The sequence below is a fragment of the Elephas maximus genome, chromosome 1 (assembly GCF_024166365.1).
Source record: "Elephas maximus indicus isolate mEleMax1 chromosome 1, mEleMax1 primary haplotype, whole genome shotgun sequence".
NCBI classification, from domain to species: Eukaryota; Metazoa; Chordata; class Mammalia; order Proboscidea; family Elephantidae; genus Elephas; species Elephas maximus.
The window spans coordinates 212,710,215-212,730,397 of NC_064819.1; the positions used below are offsets into that span (position 1 = coordinate 212,710,215).

At 38.0% G+C, this 20,183-nt stretch overlaps 1 protein-coding gene across 10 annotated transcripts in view; it reads left to right on the forward strand.

The window, feature by feature from the left end:
* Positions 1–20,183, forward strand: part of ADGRG6 (adhesion G protein-coupled receptor G6) — a 160,325-nt gene that overhangs the window by 109,641 nt on the left and 30,501 nt on the right. For all 10 annotated transcript variants that reach the window (XM_049902398.1, XM_049902389.1, XM_049902369.1 and 7 more), the window contains 9 exons: positions 31–173; positions 879–990; positions 2,806–2,870; positions 3,483–3,690; positions 4,921–5,092; positions 7,753–7,893; positions 10,901–11,020; positions 16,975–17,020; positions 18,611–18,714. In XM_049902398.1, the coding sequence (XP_049758355.1) occupies positions 31–173; positions 879–990; positions 2,806–2,870; positions 3,483–3,690; positions 4,921–5,092; positions 7,753–7,893; positions 10,901–11,020; positions 16,975–17,020; positions 18,611–18,714 (1,111 nt within the window). The remainder of the gene's footprint in view (positions 1–30; positions 174–878; positions 991–2,805; positions 2,871–3,482; positions 3,691–4,920; positions 5,093–7,752; positions 7,894–10,900; positions 11,021–16,974; positions 17,021–18,610; positions 18,715–20,183) is intronic.

The window sequence follows — 20,183 nt, forward strand, 5'->3', positions numbered from 1 at the left end:
AAACAATTTCTACCTGAAATATTTTTTTAGGGTGGTGATTTGGGCCCTTCTAGTTTACAATGCTACCAACAATGTCAGCTTAGAAGGAAAAACCATTCAGCAGAAGCTCTTAAGAAATAACGAGTCCCTGGATGAGGGCTTGAGGCTATATACAGTGAATGTGAGGCAACTGGGTAAGTGACTAATTTTATTATAATATGTATTTTGTGTGACTATATTTTCAGGCTTAATTGAAACCACAAGAAGAAGAACAACAAAAAATTATGATATATCTAGAAAGTTTTCACAAAAGAGGTGGAATGATTGAGGATAGTGTGTGGGTATGACATTTGGAGTTGGTCCACAGGTATCTTTTTGCCATTCCACTGCCAAACATCTGGGCAGAAGAGGTTTTTGGAATAGCTGGAAATTTTTCCGTAAAATATGCCCGTAACTCAATGAAAACACTATTGATGCACTATTTTATAGGCTTTCTTGTTTGAAAATGACTAGATTACATTTTGAGTTTTTCAGGATTGTTTTTGTTTTGTGTAGTGTTATATGTATTTTGAATAAAACCGTATCTCATTAATTTTACCTACTGATGATTTACATTCAAATGAAAATATATGTTTAGCTTGTATCTGCATAAATGTGTTTTTTTTTTGTTTGATGGTTTTGCAAGATATAATTATTTTTGTATCTGGAATGTGTTTAATATTTTATTTTCCCAATTTCTAAATTTTCGTAAATTCTGAACATCTAAAAACTAGTATTTTTTATTGTATGAGGAAAAAAAAAACTTAATCACCAGTGTTTTCATTTTGGTCTCATCATGCCACCAGTAATGTAAAAAAAATAGGTCAGTATATCTTGTATTGTTTCTTATGTTCACATAGATATATGTCCTGCCGATGAGGACCCCAAAGGCTATCTATGGCCCACCACCCGACCTTCTGAATATATTCTACCCTGTAATGGAAAACCTGGTTTTTATGCTTCACGGACATGGTAAGAATTTCATTGACTCTTGCCAAAAAAAAAGCTCCATGTTATCTACCTTCCCAATATTATATGTTGTCTTAATTTCCTGGGGCTGCCATAACAAAATACCAGTAAGTGGGTGGCTTTAAAGATCAGAAATTTATTTTCTCACAGTTCTGGAAGCTGAAAGTCCAAATCAGGGTCTCAGCCATGTTGATTCCTTCTGGGGGCTTTGAGAGAGGAACTATTCCATGCTGCTCTCCTAAAAAAAAAAAAAACAAAAAAAACATTGCTGTCAAGTTGATTCCAATTCATAGTGACCCTATAGGACAGAGTAGAACTGCCCCATAGAGTTTCCAAGGACCACCTGGTAGACTTAAACTGCTGATCTTTTAGTTAGCAGCATAGCTCTTAACCACTACACCACCAGGGTTTCTGCTGCTCTCCTAGTTTCTGGTAATCCTGGTGTTTCTTAATGATCCTTGACTTGTAGAGGAATCCTCACATGGTGTCTTCCCCCTGTGTGTGACTCTGTTTCTGTGTCTGTCCTTCTCTTTTATAAAATGTCACTCAGAAGGGATTAGGATTAGGACCCACCCAACTCTGGCATGACTTCATTAATTTAACCAATAACATTCGCAAAGAAACTCTTTCCTCAAATAAGGTTACATTCAGTTCAGGGGTTACAACTTCAACGTATTTTTCTGGGGGACACAGCTCAGTCCTTATCACATGTACCGCACAGTAGTTCCCATGCATCATATTGATTGGGGAAAAGGGCAGGAATCTCTCTGTGTATGCTTTAGTTATATACTCCATGAGGGATAAAGATGAGGTAGATAGATTACTAAGAAAAGCTGTGTTTTTTTCCCAGCAACATGCTAGTTTAACTTTCTCCAGTCAAAGGATCAAGAATTTGGAAACCAGAGAGTGGCTCCACAGCAAGGCAAAGTGTTTAGAGATGAATCAGCTCATAGCCTTGGTACCTGCACCTGAAATTCCAGGACCTTTTAACCGTTTGGGGCAATTATTGTTGAAGGGGAAAGAAGTGGCAAAGAGTGAATAGAGATCAGATCCAATTGGGGGCAGTCTTCTGATGGAGACTGGGCATATGTTCCCTAAATGTTTAACAAAAAACTCAGAGCCAGAACTATTGGAGAAGATTCATCAAATAGCAGGCCATACCTAGTTCTCCACCCTCCCCCTACCTCTAATTAGAGTTTTCTTGGGGGAAATTCAGAAACTGCCCAAGTGTAAGTACTTTGCACCTATTGGTTTGTTTGACACTTGGTAGGGAGGAAAGACTCATAGTGACCCTATAGGAATCGACTTGACAGCAGTGGGTTTGGTTTGGTTTTAGGGAGGAAAGAAGGGGTCTTAGAGACTTACAGACATGGCTCTTCCTGACTGTGAGGCCTTAGAAAATTCGTTAGCCTATCTAAATCTATTTTCTTATCTATAAAATGTGAATTATAATCTATTTTACAGAGTTATGTAATGATTAAAATCAGATTATACCTGGAAAGTTTGTGAAACAGTGCTTGACCCCTGTTACCAGATGTGCCTTTGTTTAACCTTGGTAATGTCATGTATCCTAGGTAGGATACAGTATTTAGGATGCTAGCGTTTTTGGGCTTTTTTGGCGTTTTGGTTCTATGATGCATGCGAATGATTTTTTCCAATAAGAATTTTTAGCATGAGTTTTATTTCAATGCATTACAATTTCATTTTCAAATGGAAGTTTCCCAGATATCAAGGTAAATTCTAAAACTTATTAACTAATTTTGTCAATTATTATGTCATTTGTGTCAAATATTTGAAATATACTTTCTTATTTCATAGTCACCGCAATCTTACCAATGCATCTTTAGCCTACTGGGGGGTTCCTGATGTCTCCAATTGTTCAAGTAAGTGAGGAATTTTCCTTCAGTTCTCAAAGACAAAATGAAGTGACCTCATGCTTCGTGGTTTCCATCCTCTTCAAACATGTTTCCTTCTGTGTGACATTATTTTAATAGGAAAAGTTAGGCAAATGATTGCTGCACTTAAGGTTGAAGACACTTTTTTTTTTCCCTCATTATATTTAACTAGTAACACCTCAACATCCTGAAGGGCAATTTCAAAACGGGAAATTCTAGAGGAGATTAAAAATAATATATAAGTTTGTATTTGTATCAGCGTTTTGTAGTTTTGCATTATTTCTGAACAGCAAATGTATGCTTGTTCGGTGATGCAAGGGACATTCTCTTAGAACAATGTGTTAATATTGGTTCTTCCAACTTATTTGCTTAAGATGTTTAAAAGCATGATATGTATGTCACTAAAGAGAGACGTTAGCCTCTGTTCGCCGCTGTAAAGAAATAGTCTTGCCATGTGAAGATATGATAAGGGAGTACACACAGGAAACCCACTTTCTGGCTTCAACTCTGAAGTGAAATATTGCACTGTGTTGTAGATTCCTGTAAATGCTCGAAACCCACAGATAAAGCTTCATATGTTGTTTCTTCTGCTTTTTCTAGATGACCTAAATAATGTCAATACAATTTTAAATTTGACTGGTGAAGGACAGAACTTAACCTCAGCCAACATTACCAGCATTGTAGAGTATGTGAAAAGAATTGTGAATAATGAAGAAAACATTGATATAACACTTGGCTCAACTTTAATGACTATATTTTCTAATATCTTAACCAGTTCAGACAGTGATTTGCTTGAGTCTTCTTCTGAGTAAGTATTTTCTTTTTCCTTTTTTTTGGAGATTGAAATTTATTGGAGAAATATAACCCATTAACCTTTTGCCATTGAGTCGATTCCCACTCATAGCAACCCCATAGGACAGAATAGAACTGCCCCATAGGGTTTCCGAGGAAAGGCTGGTAGATTCAAACTGCTGACCCTTTGGTTAACAGCGCTACCAGGGTTTCTGGAGAAATATAGTATTATATAATTTCTCACATATCTGAAGGATTGGTGCCCAAATTTCTTAAGTAAAATATCTAGATACTTTCCAGTATCATTCACAAAGAGAACATCATCAATGAAAGTCCTTTTTTTTTTAAAGTATAATTTACAGAATGATTAAAATTGTCACCAGGCAAGACATATAAAGAGCCCCCAAAAAGCACAGTTTTTTTTTTTTTCATTTTTTTGTTGGAAAAAGTCTGAAAGTTTGAAAAACCAGAGTAATTGAAAAGATGAACAAACTATCATAAAGATTAATTTCTGATACTTCTTTTTGCTCGCAAAGGAGACACTCAGCAAACATTCAGTTCACTTCCCTTGTGCTATGAGTCGGAATTGACTCGATGGCAACAGGCCTGGCTTCTGGCATGCGTAACTTGGTCACTATAAGTGCGTTAGCCATGCCACAGAACTGCCACAGCTATGTGATCGTTGTACTTCTGAAATGGAAACTCCTAGGGCAAGGTCCAAATGTACCTGTATTTCTACAATTCAATTTGTACCTAGTTACTTCATTTAATGTATTAATACCAAGATGTTTAATTTTTCCTATTTCCTTCCTTTCAACCAAATTATCTTAGTGAAAAATGTACATTTGTTAAAATGTGTTCTCCAATGTACCCTCAAACATTTTTAGTGTCTTGCAGTTCAAAAACACGCTTTTGCCACATTTCCTTTGATTCTCCCAACAAAATTAGGATGTAGGGAAAGTATTTTTCATATGAAGAAGGAAAGACAAAGGTGAAAAACATACTGTTTGTTCAGGATGATTTAATTGTTGATTTTCCTAAAAGCAGATATTTCTCATGAGGATAGATCTACCCGTATGAGTCTGTTTGAACTAATACTGTTTTGGTCTGGGGTAATTTTGTGGCTATTCGTGTTAAGACCGGAAAATTTATAGGTGATTTTTTTTAATCTGTATTGCGCCTCACAGCAAACCATGTGTGTGCAGTGTCAAATTAACAGTGGTGTTGTTATTTGTCATTTCTTTAGAGCTTTAAAAACAATTGATGAATTGGCGTTCAAGATAGACCTAACTAGCACATCACGTGTGAATATTACAACTCGGAATTTGGCTCTTGGAGTATCATCCCTGCCCCCAGGAACAAACATAGTTTCAAATTTTAGCATTGGTCTTCCAAGCAATAATGAATCATATTTCCAGGTAATGAGCCAGTGGTTTCTTTAATTAATTAATTAAGTAGACAGATAAAAACTTGCTGTTCACCTACTAGTTGCTAACTGAAGTAGGCCTTGGTCCAGGGGGTGGCAGATAGGTCTGAACTTTGGCTAAGGTTAGTAATAGCAGTTGTTGTTAGGTGTCTTCTAGTTGGCTTCAACTCACAGGACCTTATATACACGGAACGAAACACTGCCCAGTCCTGCACCATCCTCACAATCATTGTTAATGTTGAAGCCTATTGTTGCAGCAACTGTGTCAACCCATCTCATTGAGGGTCTCCCTCTTTTTTGCTGCCCCCCTGCTTTACCAAGCATGATGACCTTCTCAAGGGATTAGTCCATCCTGGTCACATGGCCAAACTAAGTGAGAGTCTCACCATCTTCACTTCTAAGGAATATTCTGGCTGTACTTCTTCTGAGACTGATTTGTATGTTCTCCTGGCAGTCCATGGTATAGTCAGTATTCTTCAGCAACACCATTGTATGAATGTATCAGTTGTTCCTCAGTCTTCCTTCTTCATTGTCCAGCTTTCACATGCATGTAAGGTGATTGAAAAGACCATGGCTTGGGTCAGGTGCATCTTAGTCATCAAGGTGGCATCTTTGCTTTTTAAGATGTTAAAGGTCTTTTGCAGCAGATTTGCCCAATGCAATGTGTCATTTGATTTCTTGACTGCTTTCATGAGCGTTGATTTTTTTATCTGAGTAGAGCAGAAACCTTGACAACTTCAATATCATCATCATTTATCATGATGTTAATTGGCTCAGTTGGGACGATTTTTGTTTTCTTTTTATGGCTACTGTTATTATTTTTGTGAAGAAAAAAAAAATGATATAAGTAGCCATGAGGTATTGTGGAAGCAAGAAGAGGCATACCTTTATAACCTCAGTGATAGGGGTGGTCAGCTTGCCTTTCACAAGAGGTGAAACTGGAGCTGAGTATTAAAGCATGAGTAGGGATCCCTGGATTAGGAGTAGGGGGTGGGGATCTGTTCAAGAAGAAGGGTTTTATTAAGGACCCAAAGTTGGGAAGACGCATGATGCTTTCTCTTTGGCAGTGGTTCTCAAACTGAGATTTAGAATCATCTGGAGGACTTGCTCTGGTGGTATAGTGGTTAAGGCACTTGACTACTAACCAGAAGGTTAGTGGTTTGAAACCACAGCTGGTCCACAGGAGAAAGATGTGGCAATCTGCCTCCATAGAGATTATAGTCTTGGAAGCTCTATGGGATTGCTATGAGTCGGAATCAACTCAATGTCAGTGGGTTTGGTTTTTTTGGTTTGTAGGAGTTTCTAAAACAGATTGCTAAACTATACATTCCCAGAGTTTCTGATTCGGTAGGTCCTGGTTGAGTCCCCAAAATTTGCACTCTTAAAAAGTCCCCAGGTATTGCTGATACTGCTGTTCGAAGGATGACACTTCAAGAACCAGTGATGGAGGAGGGTGGGGCAAGTAAGCTGGGGCCCCATTAACAGAGAGCCTCTTTGACCTGTTAAAGAGACACTTCAGCAAATAATTTTCGAGTTCCTACCATATGCCAGACAATGCTATCCACCAGGGCAAATAAAATGAATGAAACGTCATCCTTGACCTGGGAGGCCATATATATGGAGCATAACATTTCTTTAGCTGTGGAGCTAAATCAAACGAAAATATAAAAAATCTGGAATTAGGATACCAGAAAGAGCTTTTTCCTCCTTTAGACTAGAGGCTCTTTTGGGTAATTATAGTTCACATCCTACAAGTGAAAACGCAGTCAGCCTCAGTCTCATTGCAAGCCCATTCACAGGAAAACCCTCTGACCTCAGCTGTGGATTCAGGAAAAATGATGCCCAAAAGTGTCAGATAACTTCAGCTGTTTCTTCCTTGCAGAGCAACTCATTCTCTGCAGTCAAAGAAACTAAATTCCATTTTTCGTAGCTAATATCTATCTTTCAATAAGGGTTTTGAGAAAACCTCAAATTCTATTAAGGATAAATCTACTCCTTACACTTAAAAATATTTACTGATTTGTAGATAATCAGTCATGATTGTTGTTAGGTGCTGTGGAGTGGCCCCCACTCATGGTGACCTCATGCACAACCGAACAAAACTGCCCGGTCCTGCTCCGTGCTGTGCCACCCATCTGATGGGCTGCAGGTCAGACCCTTGTGATCCATAGGGTTTTCATTGGCTGATTTTAGGAAGTAGGTCCTCAGGCCTTTCTTCCTAGTTTGTCTTAGTCTGGAAGCTTCACTGAAACCTGTACGGCATCGTAGCAACAAGATACCATCACTGATAGATGGGCGCTGGCTGCACATGAGACACATTGGCCAGGAAACAAATCCAGGTCTCCCATATTGTAGATTTTTTGGTTCCAAAACCAAAACCAAACCCATTGCCGTCGATTCGATCCCAACTCATAAAATCAGTTCATTTTCTCATTTGCCGCATGTGCAAAACTCAGATCAGACATACAGCTCGGCCTGTAGGGAAGTGCCCAAGGAGTAGGGAGTGACTGCTTAGAGGTAAAGAGAAGCTGCTGTCCTAGCTAACTCGATACTTGCAGGTGCTCTTTCCCTTCACTCAGCAGGTGGAGTAAAATGATCATTGTTGTTGAACTGTGATTACTTAACCAATATATTTGTGTGTGTGTGTCACAGATGGATTTTGAAAGTGGACAAGTGAATCCATTGGCTTCCGTAATTTTGCCACCAAACTTACTTGAGAATTTAAGTAAAGAAGATTCTGCATTAGTTAAAAGGGCACAGTTTACTTTCTTTAATAAAACTGGACTTTTCCAGGTAAGTGTTCAATAAAGCATTATTTTTCCATTGCAAATGAAAGTCCTCTGCTCAAAGGTAAAAATAAAAAGGGCAGATTTTTTTTAAACGTATCAGGAGGTATACACCAAAAAAAAAAAAATTGCCCTCCAGTCAATTCTGACTCTTAACGACCCTACAGAGTTTCCGAGGAGCAACTGGTGGATTCGAACTGCCGATCTTTTAGTTAGCAGCCAAGCTCTTAACCACTGTGCCACCAGGGCTCCAGGAACTATAGAAAATTTAATTTACTGTACTATTAAAAATGAAAATTTTTAATGTAATTGTTTAAACATGGTATTATAGATAATAATATGCTTATTATCAGGATATGTTTATTCTAGTTTCTTTTTAGTAAATCAATTAGGCAAGACTTACATGAAACAATTAGAAATTGAATTAGTGAAAAGTTATTTATTATTCCTTTTCCTAAATATTTTATGCTCTCCAGCCCTTCAGGCCTTCAGAGTTAAAGAAATTGTAAACCAAAGGAAAGGATTTTTTTTTTTTTTTTTGTAATTTGGCAGGAAGTTCTGTTTACATAATAAGCAGCATTCTTGGCTTTAATCAGTTTTCCCATTAGTATTTCAAATGACCTCTTGCCTTCTCACATCCGCAGAGTAGGGTGGCATTGTGCTGAGCACATATTATCATTTTTATTGGCATCATTTCTAGATACTAGAAAATCCACTGCCAGCAAACAAGGGTGACCTCTGTTTGCCTTTGAAACCTTAACTCAATCTAGAGCAGTTTCAGAGCCCCTTTTTAAAAATAAAAGCCACCTAGTAATTGAAGATAATGGTGCATATCAAACGGTGTGACCTAAGTAAGAGAAAATAGCAAATCTCAAGGCCAGTAGATTTGCCCTGTATGACATGTGTAGAGGGATGGTGACATATAGGTTACAGGTCCCAAAGGAAATACCATGGAATCATTTACAGTAATTAATTCCAAAATTTTAAAATGTATCAGCAATTATGTTTTAGGGGACAAGCCATATGAAAGTTTTGAGTAGATTGAAAGTGTACAATATTGTTTTTGCCCTGAGGGATTTTTTTAGCTGTGAACACATAAAACCTTATTTGTTAAAATTATTTTTATTTGAGGCTTAAAACAATGCTACCTTTAAGAAATTACAAAAAATGTAGTAGGTGTCACAAAATGTGAATGTTACAAAGAGGGGGACCGATTCAGAGAAGAGTTTGAGCCCTGCAGGCTGGGAGGGGTTCGAGACAACTCTTAAGAGTTGCTTAAGAATCTGTTATTGTTTAAGTTTTCGCTTTATCTTATCCATGACATTTTTTCCTTCTTCTTTGGTATCTCCTCATCAAAGTTGTTAGGAAGCATAAGGTTAGTTTTTAAAGTAAGTAAAAGTTAAATTTATGGCAGAATAAAAAATTTTTAAGAGTCCTATGTTTAAGAACTTGGCTCTAGCCAAATGATAGGCACTTCAGATCCACCAGCCTCTCCTTGAAAACCCTATGGGGCAGTTCTCCTCTGTCCTATAGGGTTGCTATGAGTCAGAACCGACTCGACGGCACCTACCAATAACAACCAACGTGGAACTCCCCATATGGTATATAAGATATGAGTGGTTTTTTAATTGTGATAAATATATATGTAACAAAACATTTACAATTTCAACATTTTTTACATGTGCTGTTCTGTCACATTAATGTCATTCATCTTTTGTTGAACCATCCCCACTACGTTATCCTTTTCCAGATTTTTTCATCACCCTTAACCGAAGCTCTGTGTTCCTTGATCAGCGAGTCCCCCTTTCCGCCTCTGTCTTATCCACCCCTGGTAACCACGAATACTCTATGTCTCTATACACTTGCCCAAACCCATTGCTATCGAGTCGATTCCGACTCATAGCGACCCTATAGGTCAGAGTAGAACTGCCCCATAGTTTCCAAGGAGCACCTGGTGGATTTGAACTGCTGACCTTTTTGGTCAGCAGCTGTGGCTCTTAACCACTACACCACCAGAGTTTCCATACACTTGCCCAGTCTAGATAGTTCATCCAAGTGGAATCGTATAATATTTGTGACTGACTTATTTCACTCAGTATAATATTTTCAAGGTTTTTCCATGTTGTAGCATGTATCGGGACTTCATTTCTCTTTGTGGCTGAGTGATATTCCACTGTAGGTGTGTACTACATTCAGTGTTCATTGCAGAACTATGCACAGTAGCCAAAAGATGGAAACAGCCTATCTGTCCATCAGCAGATGACCAGATAAACAAAATATGGGTCCTTTTAAAATGAAAGCCTCTTTTTAAAGAATGAATTTGTAAACTGTGATAGAGAAATTCGTGAGGCTTGAAAAGAAACACAGAGGGATAAAAAGAAGTAGAAATGAACTAGCTGGAGAGAAGCCTTATTGGTCTAAATCATTTTGTAGCCCAGACTCCCTAATTTGATTTCCTGGCAGCCTTATCTCTGAAATGGGATCTGGAGATGCTGGCACAGATACAACCAGAGCAAGAAAGTAGTAGTTCTGGACAGGACTTGGATACAGTAAATTATATTTAGGTATAAGTCAACACGTCAGGCTATTGGCATGAATAAAAAGATGAATTGCTTTGTATTTTTCGCACCATATTTCCTTCATACTTCTCTAAAGGAAAACAACTTCATCTGCTTTCTTGTGTAGGGAAATGATCTAATTGTTTCTCAGCTTTTTATGAGTTTATGTTATATGAGTCTGCATTGTTTTAGACATTAATCGGCTGACATCAGTCACAGCAATCAAGAGTGAAGTTTTATGAACATTGCCTTACAATATTGGCTCATAATGTTCCCATGATGTGTTTATTGTAATAAGGGAAATAGCAAAGCACCTTCAGGAAAGTCAGTAATTTGATCTTATAAACAGGATCCTCTGTAATTGAAGATCTTAAGTGCAAAAATTTCTGACACTTTGCTCGTTTTGGAACACCAACATAAAATACATGTAATTTTTTTTGTTGTTTTCTTTAAAAGGATGTAGGTTCCCAAAGAGACAACTTAGTGAGTTACGTGATGGCATGCAGTATTGGAAACATCACTCTCCAGGATCTGAAGGATCCGGTTCGAATTATAATCAAACATACAAGAGCTCAGGTAAGATAGTGCTACACAGCAATTGGATAGAAGGCAGATTATTTCAGAGAATTACGAGGCTTTTTCCCTACATGGTAAGAAATAATTGCACTTTTCTTTGGGGGGCAATTTTTCAGAAAGGGAAGGAACAGCTAGTCAAGTAGTGTTCTAACATCACAGTAAATATGGCAGCTGCAGAGGAATTAGTCTTACCTGGGTCTTTTTTTAGGTCTAGATAGGAAACCCTGGGTTTTTTTTTTAGGTCTTGATAGGAAACCCTGGGTGGTGTTAATGGTTAACGTGCTTGGCAGCTAGCCAAAAGGTTGGAGGTTCAAGTCTATCCAGAGGTGCCTCAGAAAAAGGCCTGGTGACCTACTTCTTTTTATTTCGCTTTAGGTGAAAGTTTGCATCTCAAGTTAGTTTCTCATAGAAAAATTTATACACACATTGTTATGTGACCCTAGGTGTCATCGCTATAATGTGACAGCGCATTCCTCCTTTCTCCCCTCGATTTCCCATGTCCATTCAACCAGCTGTAATCCCCTTCTGCCTTCTCATCTTGCCTCTGGACAGGAGCTGCCCATCTAGTCTTGTGTATCTACTTGAACTACGAGGTATACTCTTCACGAGTATCATTTTATGTCTTATAGTCCAGTCTATTCTTTGTCTGAAGAGTTGGCCCCAGGGATGGTTTTAGTTCTGGGCTAACAGAGAGTCCGGGGCCATGTCTTCTGGGATTCCTCCAGTCTCAATCAGACAATCAAGTCTGGTCTTTTTACTGGAATTTGAGTTCTGCACCCCACTTTTCTCTTGCTTTGTCAGGGACTCTCTGCTGTTTTGCCTGTTAGGGAGGTCATTGGTGGTAGCCAGGTACTGTCTTGTTCTGGTTTCAGGCTGATGGAGTTTCTGGTTTATGTGGCCCCTCTTGTCTCTTGGGCTAATATTCTCCTTGTGTCTTTGGTGTTCTTCCTTCTTCTTTGCTCCAGGTGGGTTGGGACCAACTGATGCATGTTAGATGGCTGCTCGCTAGCTTTTAAGACCCCAGATACCACTCACCAAAATGAGATGCAAAACATTTTCTAAATAAACTTTGCTATGTCAGTTGACCCAGATGTCCCCCGAAACCATGGTCCCCAGACTCCCACTCCTGTCACACTGTCCCTCGAAGTGTTTGGTCATGTTCAGGAGACTTCTTAGATTTTGGTTTATTCCAGTGGTGCTGACTTCCCCTGTATTGTACGTTGTCCTTCCCTTCACCCAAGGTAATTCTTGTCTACTATCTAGTTAGTGAAATCCCCTTCCCCTCCTTCTCCACCTTGTAACTGTCAAAGAATGTTTTCTTCTGTGTTTAAACCTTTTCTTGAGTTCTTGTAATGGTGGTTTCATACAATATTTGTCCTTTTGCAACTGACTAATTTCACTCAGCGTAATAACTTCCAGATTCATCCATGTTATATTTCTCAGATTCATCATTGTTCTTTATCGTTGTGTAGTATTCAATTGTGTGAATATACCATAATTTATCTATTCATCCATTGATGGGCACCTTGGTTGCTTCCATCTTTTTGCTATTGTGAACAGTGCTGCAGTGAACATGGGTGGGCATATACATATTCATATGAGAGCTCTTATTTCTCTAGGATATATCCCAAGGAGTGGGATTGCAGGATTGTATGGTACTTCTATTTCTAGCTTTGTAAGGAAGCACCAAATTGATTTCCAAAGTGGTTGTGTCATTTTATATTTCCCCCCTCCCCCCACCAGCAGTGTGTAAGTGTTCCGATCTCTCCACAGCCTCTCCAGCATTTATTATTTTGTGTTTTTTGACTTAATGCTAGCCTCGTTGGGGTGAGATGGTATCTCGTTGTAGTTTTGATTTGCATTTCTCTAATAGGAAACCCTGGTGGCGTAGTGGTTAAGTTCTACGGCTGCTAACTAAAGGGTCAGCAGTTCAAATCCGCCAGGTGCTCCTTGGAAACTCTATGGGGCAGTTCTGCTCTGCCCCATAGGGTCGCTATGAGTCAGAATCGACTCAACGGCGCTGTTTTTTTTTTTTTTTAATGGCTAATGATCGTGAGCATTTCCTCATGTATCTGTTAGCCACCTGAATGTCTTCTTTGGTGAAATGTCTATTCATATCCTTTGCCTTTTTTTTTTTTTGGCATTAAATAATGTTCTTCATTTTTTGTTTGTTTTTATTATACATAGATATATTCATAATTTTATACAATTTAGTATCATGTAAATACATGCTTATAAAGTAATATAAGCATGTTTACAAGCTATAACATTTTTGTAAACATCATTGTAATGGCCATAGGATAATCCAGGAAATAGATATATTGTAACTTAATCATTCCATGATTTTTTAGCATAATCCCAGTGGTTTACAGTTTTTTTTTTTTGTACTTTTGATGAAGGTTTATAGAACAAACTAGCTTCTCATTTACCAGTTAGTACCCATATTGTTTTACGACATTGGTTAACAACCCCATGACATGTCAACACTCTCCCTTCTTGACCTAGATCTTTGCTCATTTTTTAATTGGGTTATTTGTGTTTTTGTGGTTGAAGTCTTGCAGTGTCTTGTAGATTTTATAGATTAGACCCTGATCAGATAGGTCATAGCCAAAAACTTTTTCCCAATCTGTAGGTTCTTTTTACTCTTTTGGTAAAGTCTTTTGATAAGCGTAAGTGTTTGACTTTTAGAAGCTCCCAGTTATCTAGTTTCTCTTCTGGTGTTTGTACATCGTTAGTTATGTTTTGTATTCTGTTTAGGCCATATATTAGGGCTCCTATTGTTGTCCCTATTTTTTCTTCCATGATCTTTATCATTTTAGATTTTATATTTAGGTCTTTGATCCATTTTGAGTTAGTTTTTGTTCATGGTATTAGGTATGAGTCTTGTTTCATTTTTTTGCAGGTGGATATCCAGTTATGCCAGCTCCATTTGTTAAAAAGACTGTCTTTTCCCCATTTAATAGTCTTTGGGCCTTTGTCAAATATTAGCTGCTCATAGGTGGATGAATTTACCTCTGGATTCTCAATTCTGTTCCATTGGTCTAAGTATCTGTTATTGTACCAGTAGCAGGCTGTTTTGACTACCGTGGCAGTATAATAGTTTCTAAAATCAGGTAGTGTAAGACCTCTCACTTTGTCCTTCTTCTTCAGTAATGCTTTACTTATCCGGGGCCTCTTCCCTTTCCATATGCAGTTGGTGATTTGTTTCTCCATCTCATTAAAAAATGTTTTTGGAATTTGGATCAGAATTGTATTTGTAGATTGCTTTGGGTAAAATTGACATTTTCACAATGTTGAGTCTTCTTTTCCATGAGCAAGGTATGTTTTTCCACTTATGTAGGTCTCTTTTGGTTTCTTGCAGTAATGTCTTGTAGTTTTCTTTGTTTACCTCTTTTACATCTCTGGTTAGATTTATTCCTAAGTATTTTATCTTCTTGGGGGCTGTTGATTTGGTGATTTCTCTTTCCACGTTCTCTTTGTTGGTGCAGAGGAATCCAACTGACTTTTGTATGTTTATTTTGTATCCTGATATTTTGCTGAAATCTTCTATTAGTTCCAGTAGTTTTCTTGAGGATTCTTTGGGGTTTTCAGTATATAAGATCATATCATCTGAAAATAGGAATACTTTTACTTCTTTACCAATTTGGATGCCCTTTATTTCTTTTTGTAGCCTAACTGCTCTGGCTAGGACCTCCAGTACACTGCTGAATAAGATTGGTGAGAAAGGGCATCCTTGTCTGATTCCCATCCTCAAGGGGAGTGCTTTCAAACTCTCTCCATTTAGGATGATGTTGACTGTTGGCATTGTATAAATGCCCTTTATTATGTTGAAGAATTTCCCTTCTATTCCTGTTTTGCCGAGAGTTTTTATCAGGAATGGGTGTTGGACTTTGTCAAATGCCTTTTCTGCATCGATTCATAACATCATGTGGTTCTTGTCTTTTGTTTTATTTATGTGATGATTACACTGATTGCTTTTCTAATGTTGAACCATCCCTACATACATGGTATGAATTCCACATGGTCCTGGTGAATTATTTTTTTTTATATGTTGTTGAATTCTATTGGCTAGGATTTTGTTGAGAATTTTTGCATCTGTGTTCATGAGGGATATTGGTCTGTAATTTTTTTTGTGGTGCTTTGCCTTGTTTTGGTATCAGGGTCATGCTGGCTTCATAGAATGAGTTTGGGAGTATTCCATCTTTTTCTATGCTCTGAAATACCTTTAGTAGTAGTGGTGTTAACTCTTCTCTGCAAGTTTGTTAGAATTCCCCAGTGAAGCCATCAGTGCCAGGGCTTTTTTTGGGGGGGGGAAGTTTTTAAATTACCTTTTCAATCTCTTCTTTTGTTACAGGTTTATTTAGTTGCTTTACTTCCGTTTGTGTCAGTTTAGGTAGGTAGAGTATTTCTAGAAATTTGTCCATTTCCTCTAGGTTTTCAAATTTGTTGGAGTACAGTTTTTCGTAGTATTCTGTTATGATTCTTTTAATTTCAGTTGGGTCTGTTGTGATATCGCCCATCTCATTTCTTATTAAGGTTATTTGCTTCCTCTCGAGTTTTTCTTTTGTCAGTTTGGCCAGTGGTTTATTGGTTTTGTTGATCTTTTCAAAGAGCCAGCTTTTGGTCTTGTTAATTCTTTCAATTGTTTTTCTATTCTCTGTTTTCATTTAATTTGCTCTAATTTTTATCACTTGCCTTCTTCTGGTACCCAAGGGCTTCTTTTGCTGCTCTCTTTCTACTTGTTTGAGTTGTAGGGTTAAACTGGTGACCTACTTCTGAAAAATCAGCCTTTGAAAACCTTATGGAGCACAGTTCTACGTTCATACACATGGGGTCACCATGAAGTAGAGTTAATTTGATGGCAACTGTTTATTTTTGTTTGTTTTAGGACTGGTTAAATGGAAGGAGAATGGGAATGAAGAAAAGGGCAGCAATATATTTCTTCAAATAAATTAGGTGCAGAGGCAGTTGCACAATGTTGCATTAAAGATTCTGGTTGGTTTCTTTGTATTTTTAAAGTCAAAGATAACCACAACTGGGAAAGCAAAGGGGAAACAGGGAAGGGGTGACTTAATTTGAGCCATTAGCTGTTATTTAAAATCTTTGCAAATGTTGCTTTGCTTGTTACCGCATTACCCTGGCTGTCATCCGATTATTTGATAAATGGGAATTCACATTGTCCAAGAAGGCCCAAGCCAAGGTTTTTTCCTCATCTCTAGTGGGTTCTGGTCATGAGTCTGCCATTTATTGGACAGGCTGGAAGACATGCAGGAAATGAGCAGGTGAGAACAGTATGACTTGCTGATGATAAGGGCTAAAGCTTAGAACTAAGGTCATCTAAGAACTAGCCCTGCCTTGTCACTGACTCTCGGAGGCCTCCTTGTCCTACCTTTTGACCTCCTTTATTTCAGCTGCTTCCTCTGTACAGGAGAATTTTGAAGATGAAGTGAAATTATGGTGTAAAGACCTTTTATAAATGCTAAGAATGATAGTAGAATCAGCATTTTAATCCATTGCTATGACTCCAACTCATGGCAGCCCCACATATTTCAGAGTAGAACTGCACTCCATATGGTGTAATGGCTGTAATCTCACGGAAGGAGATCACCAGGCCTTTCTTTAGGGACACCAGTGAATGGACTTGAACTACCAACCTTTTAGTTAGTCTAGTGCAGATTGTTTGCACCACCTACCCAGGATGGGACATACATAGTAATCCGCAGATAAAGGGCTAATATGATTCCTCATGAGGTTAGAGTTGATTTTCAATTGAAGTCTCTCTAATAGAGGAGATCCACTTTGATGGACTACGATTTCAGGTGGTATTGGCATGGCTAATGCTGGTATTTCTGTGTGAAAACCTTAGTATTTTTGCTCTTTTCCCATATTCAAATCATATGATTTTAAAATTATTTTAAACACAATTTTCCCTGTTTATGCTTATGTTAATATAGGCGGTACATCATCCCATCTGTGCCTTCTGGGATCTGAACAAAAACAGTAAGTTTGAAATATGGATTGTCTTAATATAGAGAACGGAGGTTTAAACATTACTAGACACCCCCATTTCCTTTTTTTTCTTACCCCAGACCAGAGTGAGCCATAGTCTAAGTTCAGTGGCAGTGGAGCTGCAGAATGTAATTGAGGTAGCTTGGAAAGTCAGTTCTAATTTCTGTAACTTTTTATGCATTCTAAGAATTTTTTTTTTTTTGATCCAACAACCTCTTTCATTTCAATTAACTTGTAAAATACAGTATACATTTTTATTTCCATTTTCAGATGACCTAAGGTATATACTTGATCTCATTCTTCTGATAAACTTCTTGGGAGGTTATTTGACTTGCACTAGGCATACAGTGGAAACCCTGATGGTGTAGTGGTTAAGAGCTACGGCTGCTAACCAAAAGGTCGGCGGTTTGAATCCCCCAGGCACTGCTTGAAAACTCTGTGGGGCAGTTCTACTCTGTCTTATAGGGTCGCTATGAGTTGGAATCGACTTGACTGCAGTGGGTTTGTTGTTTGTTTTTTGGTTTAGGCATACAATTTGAAATCAGGCTTCCAGGCTTCAAATTATGGGGCGGAGAGGGGGGAGAACATGCTAAAGGAATGTAAATATAGGATGGTTATTATTTGAAAGAAAGGAACTGCCACCAAAATGACATTTGACAATCAAGAATGGAAGGCAAAGTTAAACAAATCACTAGGCTTAAGGTGCAGAAATCTCTTCAAGGGGAAGGACAGCGATGAAACCTCCCACCTCTGCCCCTAACGGTGACCTTCTCTTCAGGGTTCCTGTGTTGGGATTATTGGGGCCAAATCCATATTGGCGCTAGTACAGCCTGTTTTCCTGGTGAAAATCTAGTCTGAAGTGGGCAAAACCATCTTTTTGACATTTCGTATTGCAGTTAGACAGTTTTATTGTTGTTATCGCTTTGGGTTTTAGAGGCACTGTTCTGAGACGAAGCTGACTTACTCAGATACATAGTTGAAAATGTTACCACCTCATGGCCTGAATATATTCTTCAAATAAATAGAGCCAATATTTGACAATAAATAAGTTGTTCACATTCCATATCATACTATTAATGTCAGATGAGATGTGTTAAAGGCATTTCGGAGTAGGTTATCACCATGTATGTTTGCTGTGTACGTCATGGCGTATTCCAAGGAAGCAGACCGTCTTTGTTTTGCTGTCTTCACAAAAAGGTAGACTGACCCTAGGGACTGATGTGTTGATCTCCAGAGAGTGAAGTTAGTATGTAACATATTTGAGAATGAGTATTTTTTTTTTAAAGGAACTTTACTTTAAAATATATTAAAAAGTAAACTTGAATAAAACTTGCAGAACATGGCTTTAAACCAGTGACTAGATAATCTCTAACTGCCCACCTAGCACTAACCTTCCATGATTCCATGAATCTAAATTATTCTGAGCATTTGTTAGCTTTAAAAAAATAATAGTTTTAAAGATAATTTCTGTAAGGCAGAAGAGGTGGAGGTATATTGTCATAATGAAAGTCTCATACATCATAGAGAAGGAACTGACCTGCTGTTATTTTCACACTGTTTGTCACTTTCCTCCTACAAAAGGTTTTGGAGGATGGAACACTTCAGGATGTATTGCATACAAAGGTTCAGATGAGAGCGAGACAGTTTGCCTGTGTAACCACCTCACACACTTTGGAGTCTTGATGGTAAGGAATTTCTAAACTTCTGATATTACACAGGTTTGGAAGGTTATACCTCATTTTGTGAGTCATTTTTTTTTTAGATTATGTGTTAATGGGCATTATTTCCAACAATTTTCATCTGTACCCTGAATCTTGATTCTTAAGTGTGGAAGATAATTAGCAGAGATTATATATTACAAAATATTTGAAACTAATTGTAGAAAAGAACCCTACCTTTTTGGGTTTTTTTTTTTTTTCCTAGCACTTACATGGATGATAAATAACCCCAGAAAAAAGAAAATCACCAAAAGACCCTTGAATAGAGAAAGACAGGAAGAGGGGAAGAGGAAGAAGCTGAGGAGGAGAGCAGGGAAGGGAGAGGCTGAGGCAGGGTGAGAGGGAGAGAGAGAGAGAGAGAGAAAGCAGAGGAAAATGTTGAAATGTTGGGTTTTACTAACATCAAAGACAACTGAAAACTCTGATGAAAAATTTTCTTTCTTATCATCAAAAATATTTTCGAATGTGACTTTGTCCCAGGTACTGTGCTAGGTGGTACAGTTCTGACTCCAACTGACCCCCTGATGGAGATTGCCGTCTATCGGGGCATACTAGTAAATAGGGTTAGAATGGAGTCTTCAGTCCTGTAAGAGATGAGGAGTGTGGAGTTTCTCACACTGCTAGGCCTTCATCTCCTTCCTTCCTTCCCTTTCTTTCTCCCTTTCTTTCCCTTCCCTCCTTACCTCCTTCTCTCCTTCCCTCCTTTCCTCCCTTTCCTTCCTTCCCATGGCCCTGTTTTTACCTCATTAGGCAGCCTATCAGTTTTAAACAAACAAACAAAAATTGCATCACATCAACATAATTTTTCATTCTGCAAAATTTTCAAGACCCACCCACATCCAGTGACTTATTTGAATTCATCCATGGATATTTACCAAACAGACAAAAAAAAGAGTTACAATCAAGTTGATTCCCATAGACATGTACCTTTACTTTATATCTGATACACTCCGGTTTTTGTGAACACTTTTCTGGTGCCCAGTGCACCCTCGAGGATTCTAACATACCCATTGTTTCTTTATATTTCCCATAAAGGGGAAATATATATTTGTTTTTTAACAGAATATGGGAGTAATGTGTGCTGAGGCAATAATACTTTTTTAATTAGAATCACAGATATCAGGTTGTGTTTATTCCTTATATGCTTCCTCCTGTGGGGACTGGGAGGAAGCAGTAAGGAACTGTGGGATGTAGCATTTGGCTCACGAACCTACTTGGCCTATGTTAATGTCTATTGTCATACAGCAACTCTGCAAGTTGTAATTTTCCTGACAATCCAGTACATAAATGCTGTGAGGGATAAGAACAAGTTACTAGAAACGGTGACAAATCAGAGAAAATAGCTTTTTAACTTGCTCAAAATAGAAATATTTCTTTCTTTACTGCCAGACTATGAAAATGAACAATTAAATGACAACATGTTTTCCCCAACCAAG